Source organism: Macaca mulatta, chromosome 3 (assembly GCF_049350105.2).
Source record: "Macaca mulatta isolate MMU2019108-1 chromosome 3, T2T-MMU8v2.0, whole genome shotgun sequence".
Lineage (NCBI taxonomy): Eukaryota > Metazoa > Chordata > Mammalia > Primates > Cercopithecidae > Macaca > Macaca mulatta.
This window is the reverse complement of record NC_133408.1, coordinates 128,222,283-128,235,550: the sequence shown is the minus strand read 5'-3', so window position 1 is coordinate 128,235,550 and position 13,268 is coordinate 128,222,283. Positions and strand designations below refer to the sequence as shown.

The following is a 13,268-nucleotide window of genomic DNA, read 5'->3' as shown; positions in this document are numbered from 1 at the left end:
GACTTCTGTGCAAACAGAGGAATTAAAGAATATTATTACTGTTTTACCAAGCAGCTCCATGAGAGGGGTTAACTAGGACACACGAGAATCAAATTAAAATCAGGAAAGCATTTTACAAGAGTTCTGACCTAGATGGGTAAACCTAGGGGAACTTCCTTTCTGTTGCCTCATTACTGGATTGAAGAATTGATCTTGCTTTTCTGGAGGTTCATTTCACGTCCTGTTACTCCCATCTTCATACTCCAAAGCACTGAAGATTTCAAGTGTAGTATAAAGTGTGGTACATTGAAGTAGACTTCAGTTATTTTTACATAATTTTTTACATCATTTCTCTATGCTTTATTCAAAAAGAAGTTTAAATTTTTAAATAACCCTATTGAGTATTTTTTTAAACTAACGTGACTCAAATGAATTGGTCAGGTCATGTGAAGTCACATACAGGATATTTCAGTCAGTATGACCTTAAATGAATGTTAAAGGAACTTTAAAGTATGTTCTTACCCAATAGTGATAATATGTGAAGCAACTTACAACACTGCTCTTGTGAGAAAGAAGGCATCCAGGTTCTGAATGATGGTACATTGCCATTTATCCAAGCCTGTTGATAACTGGTTATGTTTTGTAAAATAAAGTTTCTTGGAGAGGCTAGTTGTTGCTGGTTTTGGGAGAGCTCTAGTGTTCATTGTCCCAGCATTAAAGTGAAATGAAATATGAAGATGCAGTGAAGTTCATAAGACAAAAGTGAAATGGAAATGTTAGAAGCAAGCAGTTTTTCACTTTTGAAGCAGTATTGTCCTACACTGCAGCTGCACTTCCTAGACACCAGCAGTCAGAGAAACAACTCTTGCAATCAATAAAACCGGGCTACCTGATGCAATTGCCTTGGAAATGGAACTTTTGCAACAGGACCCAGTTTATCAAACATATTAGCCAACTTGTAGGCTTAGTGAATGATAAGTCTAATGAAGTATTGATGAGCATTTTTACCAGGCCTCAAGCTTGACAGAATTGAAACTTCTGTGTTTGGATTATGATCAGCTTGTTTGAACACTCAGCAAAAGATGCTTGTTTGTCCAGACACAGTGGCTCACACCTGTAATCCCAGCACTTTAGGAAGCCGAGGCGAGTGGTCACTTGAGGTCAGGAGTTCAAGACCAGCCTGGCCAACATGGTGAAACCCTGCCTTTACTAAAAATACAAAAATTAACCAGGCGTGGCGGCGCATGCCTGTACTCTCAGCCACTCTCAAGCTGAGGCATGAGAATCGCTTGAACCCAGGAAGTGGAGGTTGCAGTGAGCCAAGGTCATACCACTGCACTCCAGCCTGGGCAACAGAGTGAGACTCTGTCTCAAAAAAGACAAAGAAGAGAGAAGCTTGTTATTCAACACTTAAAGCATGTTTACCATTCGTATGAGTTGATCTTTCCTGAAATCATGCAGTATTATGTCTTCTTGAAGTCTATTCACATTCTTGAATCTTATCAGTATATAAGGAATATAGAGTTATTGGGTGCCAAAATACCCAGCACAATACTTGTATGTTTTTAATGTGCTACCGAATTAAAAACCTAAGAACTGTGTGCAGTCTAGGCCTTCTGTGATTTATTCCTTCAGTCATTTCAAACATTAATATTGGTGCCTATCTGGCTATTTGCCTGCTACTATATGTTTATAACTGCCACATTTAAAACAGTGTACATCAGATTTGTGTACCCATTGATTTTGTTGGCTTTCATCCAAGTCTAATGATGATTTCTTAATGTCTTTTTATAAATCTCATTTTGTGCTATTATGAAAATCTCCATTTTGAAAATCACAAACCTCTGGTTGAAAAGTTCATACAAAGTCAACATTGCACAGAAGCACATATCTTTAATGTCTGTCTCCAGACCAAAAAAGTATTAAAGTTAATTTAATGTCTGCATTTGAGGTGCAACTTAGAGGATCTGAAGGAAGAGTGGGAGAGCTGTTAAGGATTTTTAGCAAAATGTGTTTGTCTTGTTTAGGACATATGCTCTTTAGTAAATATTTTTAAGGTAGACATGCCTTATGATTGTAGCTGAAATAATTGTTAATAATACAATTTTTGAAAATCTTGTAATTTTTTTGCATATCTATTGGAAGTTGTTTACCAGCTGTTATTGTTTCAAATGTGATTTTTGTTCATCTCTTCCGAACCTCTCTTGCAAAAAGAGAAGTTAACTTCTGGTAGTGAATGGAGCAGAAATGTAATGTTTTTTAAGCCTGTTGAGCTGTATAACTTAATATTTGCATACTTAATAATTTGTTTTATTATACAATCAATGAAATGGTCATGTCTGTTGATGTCAGTTCAACCGTATACTTATACTGTCTGGATTGTGTGTTTCCTGTTTCGTGGGAGAAATAATTTGTCAGTGTTCACCAGCTTCCAAAAACTTGTGAAAGCTTAAACACCTAAATTGATAATGAATGCAAAAAAGAAGAAGAAAAATTAAGCGGATTTACTAATTACATGGAAATAGAATGCATAACTTCTTGAAGTTGTACTTCTAAAATAGTTCTATCTAAAATAAACTCTATCCAAAAGAAAACAGGCAAAGAGAAAAAAGATAAAGGAGGACAAAATAGGATGCAAAATTAATCTGGTAGCAGTAATTCCAAATATATCAATAATTGCAAAATGTAAATGGACTAAACTTACTCCTTGAGAGACGGGGATTATTTAATTGGATAAAAATTAAACTTAGCTAAGTAATATTTATGAAAGAGACACCCTAATATTACATGTATGAAACATTAAAAATAAGCAGGTAACAAAAGGTATGGCAGGCAAATACTAAACAAAAGAAGCTGAGGTCATTATATTGTATTAATGTAAGAATAAAATGAACTTTAGCCTAGAAAGCTTTATGAAAGATAAAAAGTGTCATGACATAAGGATTAAAGACTGAATTTACCAAGAAGAGATAATAGTGCTAGACTGCTATGCATTTAATTACCCAGCCTTATAATATAAAACAAAAATTGATGGAATTGCAAGGAAAGATTGAAAACGATCTACCATCACATGGGAGATTGAGAACCACCACTACCATTCTAACAATCTGATAAGGTATGCTTATGACTTCAGATAAAACTTCCAATTAAGATATCATACATGGATTGCCAAAAGTATCATGTCTTAACAACTTAGGTAGACCGAAAAAAGAGGTTCTAGCGGTGACAAAGGCTTTGATGTCGAAAATGCATGTGGAAACTTAGAATAAAATTTCTAAACTAAAATTTTATATAACAAATATTTATATATTAACTAAATATCACAAATGAAAATTTGATTATTGGCATATTAAAGTGTAGTCAATTTAGGGGGAAATGGGATTGTCTTATATTGATGAATTCCTTATATGAGGCATATACATTACATTTAAATATAGTCAACAGTTTACTGCAGACACAAAGATACAACCGTAAGTGTTTATAATTCTTCAAGATAATGAAACCATGCTTCAGATGTGATTTGTGGCTTTTTGGAACTGGAGGGACTGCAGACATAATATGGTTCATCACTATTTTTCAATAGATGGGAAAACCAAGATCAAAAATAGTATGTATTGCTTTGTATTTCATGTGTTTTACATTCTTGACTTCTGAGTTAAGTACCTGTACACCAAGTATTGCAATCACCTTTCTCTTCTTGTATTTACATGCAGTGTAACAACATACAGTTTGGGCAATTAATAATATTCCTTTTTTCTTTTAATAAAAGTTGTTTGTCTGAGTTTAGGAAAATGATAACAGTATTAAGCCTGAGACTCAGATCTAGTCCTAATCCGGTTGTTCTATTTTATCAAAACTATATAAAATTGATATGAAGGTACTGTTCACCATAATTAACTATGAACTGTACATTCAGTGTAAGTATAACTTTTAACCATGAAGCCTATCTCAAACTTTGCATATGATTTTTAAAAATATGAATGAAAAGTTGTACTAGTGATAAAGTCTTTGGAAGAGGAAGGAATAATATGGATGGCCCTGTGCCCTCTTAAAGGGGGAAAAATACCTGTTAAGAATTTTGAGAATGCTTTCTTTCCCTATGGACAAATTTCTCTCTTCCAGGGAGAGACAGTTACAACCAATCCATTGATCCATTTTTTTCATGAACAGCCTTTGCAGCAGTCACACATTGAACCCATTTGTGAGGCCTTCACATTAGATTTAGAGAGAAAGTCTCTTAGTTTGGATCTTTGTGGTAATATTTTTCTTTGCTTTTCCCCTTTTTCTTTCTCTACCCAAATCCATTACCTCGTATTCTCTTCCTACCCCCATCCCCAGCAATTTGAAATAAATACTAAAGAACTGGTTGAGAAGGGGAAGAAGGAGATTGTTGGTCATTGAGGAAACATGTTTTGTTGGCTAATTGTGTCTTGAGTAGCTTCAAGGATTTTTAAAGAAATACCTACTGGAAGGTGCAACCACTTCTGGCTCCCTCACCCACTTTTGGCTGCCTCTAAGAGTCACTGTACATACTGCACCGGGTGTCAGAAACTGGAGAATCCATTGGGAATGCCTTTAAAATAACCTGTGAGAGAAAGAAGAGCATGGCATATGCAAACCGCTTTAGAGTCAAGGAGTTCTGGGTGGATTTGAATCTCCTCTCAACCTGCTACCCGAGTGATCCACTGCCATCTCTGACTCCTACTTGTCTTCCACCACTACAAAATAGCAACTGTTAACCTTCTCAGACTATAATAACTATCAGTGTTAAAAGTACCTGGGAAAGTGCCTGACACATGTTCAACTATCCAGAAATGGTAGCCATTATCAGGAATACTTTTATTATCATTATTATATTAATTATCCAGACTTGATTGCTCTGAGTAGAGAAATAGAGGTTCCATGAAAAGCAAGGCTGAGCTGGACTGAGAAATGCTGCTACCCATTTGAAAGCTTATACCACATGAAAGACTATTGTTATGCTTTTTTCTGTAATCTTGAGACACATATTTTCTATCTACTGTTGTTTTAAAGGTCATCTTGAATTGATTCAGCCCTATATCATCTAAGCACATCCCCTTTGCTAACCTGTATTTTAATATTATGATAGTTGATATTTGACGGGGCACTGTTTCAATAATGTTATTTATATTCAATGCAAGAAAATGTAAGTTCTTAAAGGAAAAGAAACTTTAGTAGCTGGAGAGTTTAATAGCAGTTTTATTTTAATTCTCTTAGGTATTTATTATTAATTTTCTATAAATATATCCAGATGTGGGTGTAGTACATAGATTCTATGAACAAATTCTAGCAATTATTTGATACGTTGTCTTCTGAAATTTTCTACCTCTGGACCTAGTTTTATCTTTTCTGAAAGTATCAACCCTTTGCCTATAGTAGAAATATTTTAAATCAATTATACTGTGATACCTAGATTAAAAGTAAGTTTGAAGTAACAAATACTCTAAGAACTAGTGTGCATTTTGCTTCGTTTATTTTCAGCAGGTAATTTGTTTTTCTAGCCAAGAATAAATTGAAATCCAGAAAAATTAGGTAAGCTTTATGTCTTATTTAGTGGGTTTTCTTGTTTGGTCTGACGTCTCTTTTTTGCTCATGTTTTTAGGCTCAGCTATGTGAACCATGCAGAAGACCTGGCCTCCAAGCTCCTACAATGTTCCCCAAAGAACAGACTATCGGCACAGGCTGCCTTGAGCCACGAGTATTTTAGTGACCTGCCCCCACGGCTATGGGAACTCACCGATAGTGAGTATGACAAATCCACAACATCCAGTCCAAGCAGAGACATCATTTTATTTTAGCATCTGTATGTAACGTGTATACAGAGATTCACATATTTGTGTGTGCACAAACATAAGATAATGTATGTTTGTATGTGCATTACATGGGTGTGTGTGTTTGTGTGTGTGTGTGTATGGAGAGAGAGAGAGAGAGAGAGAACAGGGGAAGGGGGGCCATGTGTATATATATTTAGTGGAATCCTGCCATTCACTTGCTAGCTTACCAGACACAGGAAGAAAATGGATTCCTTTTTTGCTATCTCTGCTCTGCAGTCTGCAGCTGTGCATCTTTGTATTTGATTATGTGTGTGTCCAAAAAAATGATCTGAGCAGTCATAAAGGAAAAGGAAAATATGATTTACATATTTAGTGCTTTATGCATACAGTACTTTTTAACTGGCTGCAGTACACAGAGGAGAAGATGATTCATTTCTGTTTGATTCTCAGAGACCATCTTGGTTGTAACAATAACCTTAAAAAGGGCTGCTATGCAGCGAGCTGAGGAACAGAGTTGGCAATTGGCTAATGCACTGAATTGTCATGTACAGACTGAAGACGTGTAATTCATTTTAACTGCAAATGCTCTTGGTATTTGTATAGACAGCTCTTCTCTGAATCTTTTAAAAGAAAACACATTCCTGGGTGGGTTTTGTTTTGTTTTTATAAAAGTCTTCATATTTATACAGCCTTTAAAAATTACATTTTAAATATTTGGGGGAGGATTTATGGCTGGGAGGATCTCAGATTTCTTCCAAAGTGTGAAACAGAATTCTTGTGAAATTTTGTACAAACTGTTACCGTCAGAATATTTTTGTTCAATGGTGATATGTTCTTTCCAAAGAACAATTAGAGATATTTCTTCTATACTCTTTTCTGATTGCCTTAAAAATTAACATACTGCATATATTCATTAATATTTATCATGTGTTTATTAATCCTTGGTATACATCACTTACAGTAGACGTACGATTATTTCTTCGTTCTCTTGGATTTTAGACTTCTTTCACCCATCGTAATGTTGGATTCTCCTTGGTGGCAATAACCCATTATTTTGGAACTAAGTTCTAAGTACAACTCCTCTTGGGTATTTCTATCCTAAATCTTTTTTTGATATCCCACATTTATTTCTCATTACTTGTTTTTAACCCTAAAGTGACTATAGATATATTAATCTACTACTCCCCTTAATGCTTAGCAAATCCTCATTAACATTTCACATATTTCCAGCCCATATTTACTCAATACTCTGCCCTACTTCCTTTCTAAAGACTACTCACTGACTATTACAACAGCTACCCTCAAATTTTTTTAAAATAAAAATTAAATCCCTATGGGAAAATAATTTTTCTATACGGAAAACAAAAATGATGTAAATAGGCTCACTAGTTTATGGCTCATCACACTCAAACATATGATTTGTTTTCCTGTTTAGTGTAACTTGTAACTTGATATCACTCTTCCTTGGTGACATCTCAATCCCATCTGACTTGATGATTGAGTTTAAGCCAGGATTTTGATGGTCTATGAATTCTGAATTCTGTAGTAGTACTTTTCTGTTAATATGGACTTATTACCCACTTGCCACTTAGTTTATCAGCCAGTGGTTAAATCCAGTTTCTATCAGTGAGTAAATGCCTACACATTATCACTCGGCAGCAGACTGCCAAGGGAGATAGCCTTGTCCCCGTCATTAACAAGCACAATGTATGCAGAACACCAGAGGGGAATTAAAACCACAAAAAATACCTCAGGGTGGTATTTTTAATATGAGAATTTAATTTGTAATTTCACAGATTAAGAATTTTGGCTGCATTAATCCCTTTATCAGCTCACAGCAGGCTATTTGCAGAAGCATAACCATAAGGCGATATTCATTGGCAGAAACACGTCTTTGCATAACGTTAAACATCAGGAGCGGTGAAACCTTTTGAAGGGGGGAGAATAAAGATGAAAAATCATTATATTTTTAAAGCAAGATTCTACTAAATGCCTCCAGTAACAATTTTGAGTTATAGAAATGTATTTCTGTGTCTAGAAGATAATCATTATGAAGCATAAATCCAGTTACAAGAAAGGACAATCCCAGTATTAAATACTATAGTCATTTCCATTTAGAACAACGTGGCTGTACTTGTAAACATGTTTACAAAACAAAGAATTCCCAGACTTTGGAGACTTTGGGAATTAGTTTGTTTAAGTGAAATGACTGGTTTGGGTGACTTATTGTCTAGGTTAGTATTCTGCAGACTATATTTAGAAGTTTTTATATGTTTTTATAATTGAATTTCACATTAGCATAGAGTCTTGTAAAAGTTCACCATCTGGCAAAGGCAGCAGTGGCGGTGGCAGCAGTAGCAGCAGCACCTGTGATACCCTTACGTGCTGCTTTTTCAAGGAGATTTAGAAGGAGGTCCACCTGGAAAGAAGTGTTACAGAACCAATAAATGGATTGTCTTAGCAACCAAGCTGTAGTTTAGGAACCTTGCTGTCTCAGTCTGGTCACACTGCAATAACAAAATACTGTAGACTGGGTGGCTTAAACAGCAGACGTTTATTTCTGTTGGGAATGGGAGGTCCAAGATAAAGGTGCCAGCAGATTCGATTCCTGGTAAGGTCTTTCTTCTCAGCTTGTGAAGGGCACCTTGCTGTGTCTTCACAGGGTGGAGAGACCAATCTCTTCCTCTTCTCACAAAGCCATTAATCTCATCATGAGGGCTCCGCCCTTATGACTTCATCTAACCCTAATTACCCTCCTAAAGCCCCATCTCCAAATGCCATCGCATTAGGGGTTAGGGCTTCAACAGATGAATTTGGGGACGGACACAATTCAATCTCATTCCTAAAGCTGGCTCATAGCACCTTCTAAAGAATTTCCACAAGAGGAAAACACTTATGCAAGCAGGAAGCAAAATCAAGTTAAAAGGAGAAGATGGGAACAAAAATAAGTTACAAGTAGATTTAAGCCTTCTTGGCCTAGTGTAATATATCAGACCCCGAGAGAAGGGCATCAAGTGTTGTTGGAGCCTGAGTAACACAGAGCCCTGCAGTCATTTCATGGATTCGTATAAAAATGAAATTATGGGCTTATGTCAGACACATGCTTTGGAATAATACATAATAATGTAATATCTTTCTTTATTATACTATTCCTTAAAATCTCATCAGGTTACGTAGTACCAAAATTTAGAGGTAATCTATTAGTGTGCCACTGAAGCAGGAATTATAAAAGCAGAAAGCAAGAATAATGGTACAGTTATCTGGGGATCTGGCTGTTAAAGCTGGATAATTCTGGTGGCACCCTGTTATTCTCCCTCTGTCCTGAAACCCCAACAGCTTTGTCCCACTTCTTCTCAAATATTTGATTGCAGGGAAGTAAATGGAGGACTGATTTAGAAGAAATTCATTACTTTTCCCAAATACACACCACAGGGCATTCTCCTGGGTATACTATCAAGTTACATAAATAATTGAAGCTGTACTACCCTTGTCAAAGTAAATGAACAAAATACACTTCATAGCACAGAGTCCTTGATTTTATTACACTCATTTGCTAATTCACAAAACTCAAATTCAGTGAAAGAAGGCCAACAAATCGGTACAGTGTGAAGAGCACTGAACTGGGAATCAGACTACCTGGATTGCAGCTTCAGCTCCACTGTTAACTAGCCAGGGAACTTTGGACAAGTGCCTTAGTCTCTCTGGGCTTCCCATTTCTCACTTAAGGAGCGAGTAAGACGGACACAGTAGTCTCCAGGGACCTTTCTAGCTCTAGAGTTTGTCGATTTTCCCACATATTCCTGTATATGTTCTATATATCGTCCTAGAACAGCATAATGCTCTTAATGTAGCTCTGTGCCATCTTTTTAAAAATGAAACAGGTGCACCCATTTCAGATGTAAGATTTGCTGCCTTCAGTTCCTAGACTTTTGTTCTGTTTTGAATCCTTTCCAAACAGGCTTTTGTGTCCACAATGCCTGGCTTTCGAAGCCTCTATCCATTGGTCTTTTCCCAGCCTATCGAAGATTCAGTGCAATTGACAACCATCTCCTCCTACTAATACTTCTTTTGCTTGGTTTCCAGGACAGTATTCTCTCATTGCTTTCCTCTAGTTTAGAAAGCTAAAGTCTCCTCTTCACGCTCCTTTGCTGATTTCTCTTCATCTGCCAGACCTTTCACATTAGAGTGTCCTGGGGCTGAATCCTCAGATCTGTCTATCTGCATGGACTCCCTGGAGCCTAGATGATCTCATCCCATCTCATGATTTAAATATCATCTGTACACTGACAGTTTTCAAATTTCCATCTCCAGTCCTGTCTTCCCTGACTTGACTTGCATATCCAACTGACACTCAACATTTCCATTTGACCATTTAGTAGGCCTCTCACACTTAATCTTATCAAAACTGAACTCATCTTTCCCCTCAAACTTGCGCCTTCTCTAGTCTTACCCTTGTCAGTAAATAGCAGCATCATTCTTCCAGTTGATGGAAGCTATCCCTAACTCATCTTTTTTTGGTTCCACTCCACATTCAGTTCTTCCACAGACCCTGTTGTTGCTACCTTCACAGTATATCCAGGATCATGCCACTCCTCACTTCACTGCTATCACCCTGCCCTCAGTCACTCACCATCTTTCAACCACATTTTTACAGTTACCTCCTACCTGGTTTGCCTGCTTCTCTTCTTGCCTCCTTAAAGTCAGCTCTCGCTGTTTCCTCTTCTTATATGCGTGCTTGCTCTAGACATATACATGGCTTGCCCTCTTACCTCATTTGATTCTCTCCACCAGTGTCCCTTCTCAGGAGAGACTTCACTGACCTCCTTCCACCCTAAAACTTCCAGTTTCTCTTCCCTGCTTTATTTTTCTTCATAACATTTACCACTCTTTAATGTATTATATCTGCTTGGTTGCTTATTGCCTGTCTCCCCCAACTGGACTCTATAACAACAGGGATTTCCTTTCATTCTGATTTATTTAGTACAGGATTCTGAAATTCCCAGAACAGTGTGAGGTTCAATAAATATTTTTCCAGTGAATGAAAGAATGGAACAAAGGAAGGGCAAAATATGTTGTTTCCCAATCTAAGTTCATTGTTCTAGATCAGAGAAATGTGGGAGATAGTCTGAGCTGTGGTTCTGAGGGAAAGGCAGACCATCCTATCATATGTTTGCTTATGTGTATAAATGTGTGTGTGCCTGCGACCACCTGGCATTTCAAAGATCAAAACATACCATGATGTTCAGTGTACTGGGCATCCAAACTTGCATCTCAGTCTCCATTAAAAAAAAACAACATGATTATAAATGTTTATACGTATATAAATGAAAATTTCGTATTCTGTCCACAGTGTCTTCTATTTTTACTGTCCCAAATGTGAGATTGCAACCAGAAGCTGGAGAAAGCATGCGGGCCTTTGGGAAAAACAATAGTTATGGCAAAAGTCTATCAAACAGCAAGCACTGACAAGCAGCACATTCTCAAGAGCACACAGGTAAGATGACCTGCTTTACCAGGAAAGTAGTATTTAATGGATATTGAACAGATTCTTTAAGTGAAATATTTCAGACTCGTTTTTTCACCAACTATCCTATGAGTCTCTTGTGTGCATTATGGCGTTCATCAGACCTTCTATTGAGATAGAATGCTCTCAGTTATTTCCACATTTTCAGGCACCTACTAGACTCTAACTAAAATTATACTTTTTCTTATGCTTTTATTTATATTGTCATAGGCAAACCATTTTAGTTATAAGCAAGTCATTTTAACTACTCACATTGCTCACAGAGATTAGAAAAAGGTTCACTTTGGGCTGTTTCTAAGCCACAGACCTACTTTCTTTTGTCCACTCAATTTTTCTAATTAGTTGTTCTCATTTTAAAATGGGGAGATTATACACAAAAGTCTAGATTTCTGGTTTTCCTTGAAAAATAAGCAACTCCAGCAATATCACCTTCACATTCCTACCAGAAGTGTTTGTGTGAAACTAAATCATTGGCGCCTCCTTTGGAGGGGATGTAGACTCCCCAGTTTAGTTTAGCTCCCATCTGGGCCACTTCACCTATTTCTGATTCCTGTCTGGCTCCTGGTACGGACCTTATTGTGATGAAGCTTTTCTCTTTTACTATCAAATTCTTTGTCCTCTACTATTCTGCAGATAGGAAGCATAATCTAAACATGGCAACCTCTAGCCATGTCAGCCTGGCCCAGTCATCACATCACATGTGCTACATAATGACCAGCCTGGGATGGCAACTTCTGAAAAGGCCCTATTTCTTGATTGCCAGATGGAAGTGCCTAGTATTTTTGGAAAATTTTTAGTATATATGTAATTTACTTACATATTTTTATATATATAATTTACTTATATATATTTTACATATATATAATTTACATATATATAATTTACTTATATATAATTTACTTATATATATATGCACACACACACATAACTTAATGTAGCACAAGTCTCTGAAACAAATAGAGAACAAATGTTACTGTGGGGAAGGCTTTTTATGTGCTGATTTGTAGAGAAAAGTGTGTGTTTGTTCTGATATTCAGTAATTAAGTGTTCAGGCCAGGCATGGTGGCACATGCCTGTAATCCCAGCACTTTGGGAGGCCGAGGAAGGCAGACTGCTTGAGCTCAGGAGTTCAAGAGCAGCCTGGGCAACATGGTGAAAGCCCATCTTTACAAAACTACAAAAATTACCTGGGCATGGTAGTGGCATTTGCCTATAGTCCCAGCTACTTGGGAGGCTGAGGTGGGAGGATGGTTTGAGCCTGGGAGGCTGAGGTTGCACCACTGCACTCCAGCCTGAGTGATAGAGCCAGACCCTGTCTCAAAAAATAAATAAATAAAATAAAAAGTATTCAAGTAACTCAAAGGATATATGCAGCATTGCAGTAGTTCCTCTTCCTTCCTCCCTCTCTTAGTTTGAAATATGTTAACAGGCTAAATTGATAGCATGGTAAAGAGAAAATTTTAAACTATACACATTGTCTTGTGGGTAGTCTGCCAGTATCTTGAGCTACTCCTGGACTTAGCTTTTGAATACCCTCAACATAGGGGTCAGTTTTGGCCTATCAGGGGCATGGTGGCAATTTGTGAATGATTTGGAGATAAAAGGTTTCCAGATAAAATATGATGTATAAATGACAGTCAGAAGATGTTACTGTTAACTTGTCACTCCATAGGTAAGAGTCTTCATTCTTCGTGTTATTTCTCCCTGTAGAATAAAAAGCACAACTCTTGGTTGCATTTGTACTCCCACTCTGAATTTCAATTGGTCAGACAAAGAGTGGGGCTAAGTTTTTGACAAGCTACCTCCTGGTATTGAGAATGGTTTTGATTCATGAGGGTTATATCATATGCTTTTTAAAAGTATTTAACCTGCATTATCATAATGAGGGCCCTGGCTTTATAAATCCCTTAACCAATTCAGTGGAACAAAACAAAAAAGTGGACTTTATTTGTGCTGCTGCCTCATACACA

The 13,268-nt window shown here is 36.9% G+C and overlaps 1 protein-coding gene across 6 annotated transcripts in view; it reads left to right on the top strand.

Moving 5' to 3' along the window:
* CDK14 (cyclin dependent kinase 14) overlaps positions 1-13,268 on the top strand; it is a 727,116-nt gene that overhangs the window by 628,793 nt on the left and 85,055 nt on the right. For all 6 annotated transcript variants that reach the window (XM_028846085.2, XM_077998072.1, XM_001102520.5 and 3 more), the window contains 2 exons: positions 5,603-5,742; positions 11,125-11,268. In XM_028846085.2, the coding sequence (XP_028701918.1) occupies positions 5,603-5,742; positions 11,125-11,240 (256 nt within the window). In that variant the 3' untranslated portion in view covers positions 11,241-11,268. The remainder of the gene's footprint in view (positions 1-5,602; positions 5,743-11,124; positions 11,269-13,268) is intronic.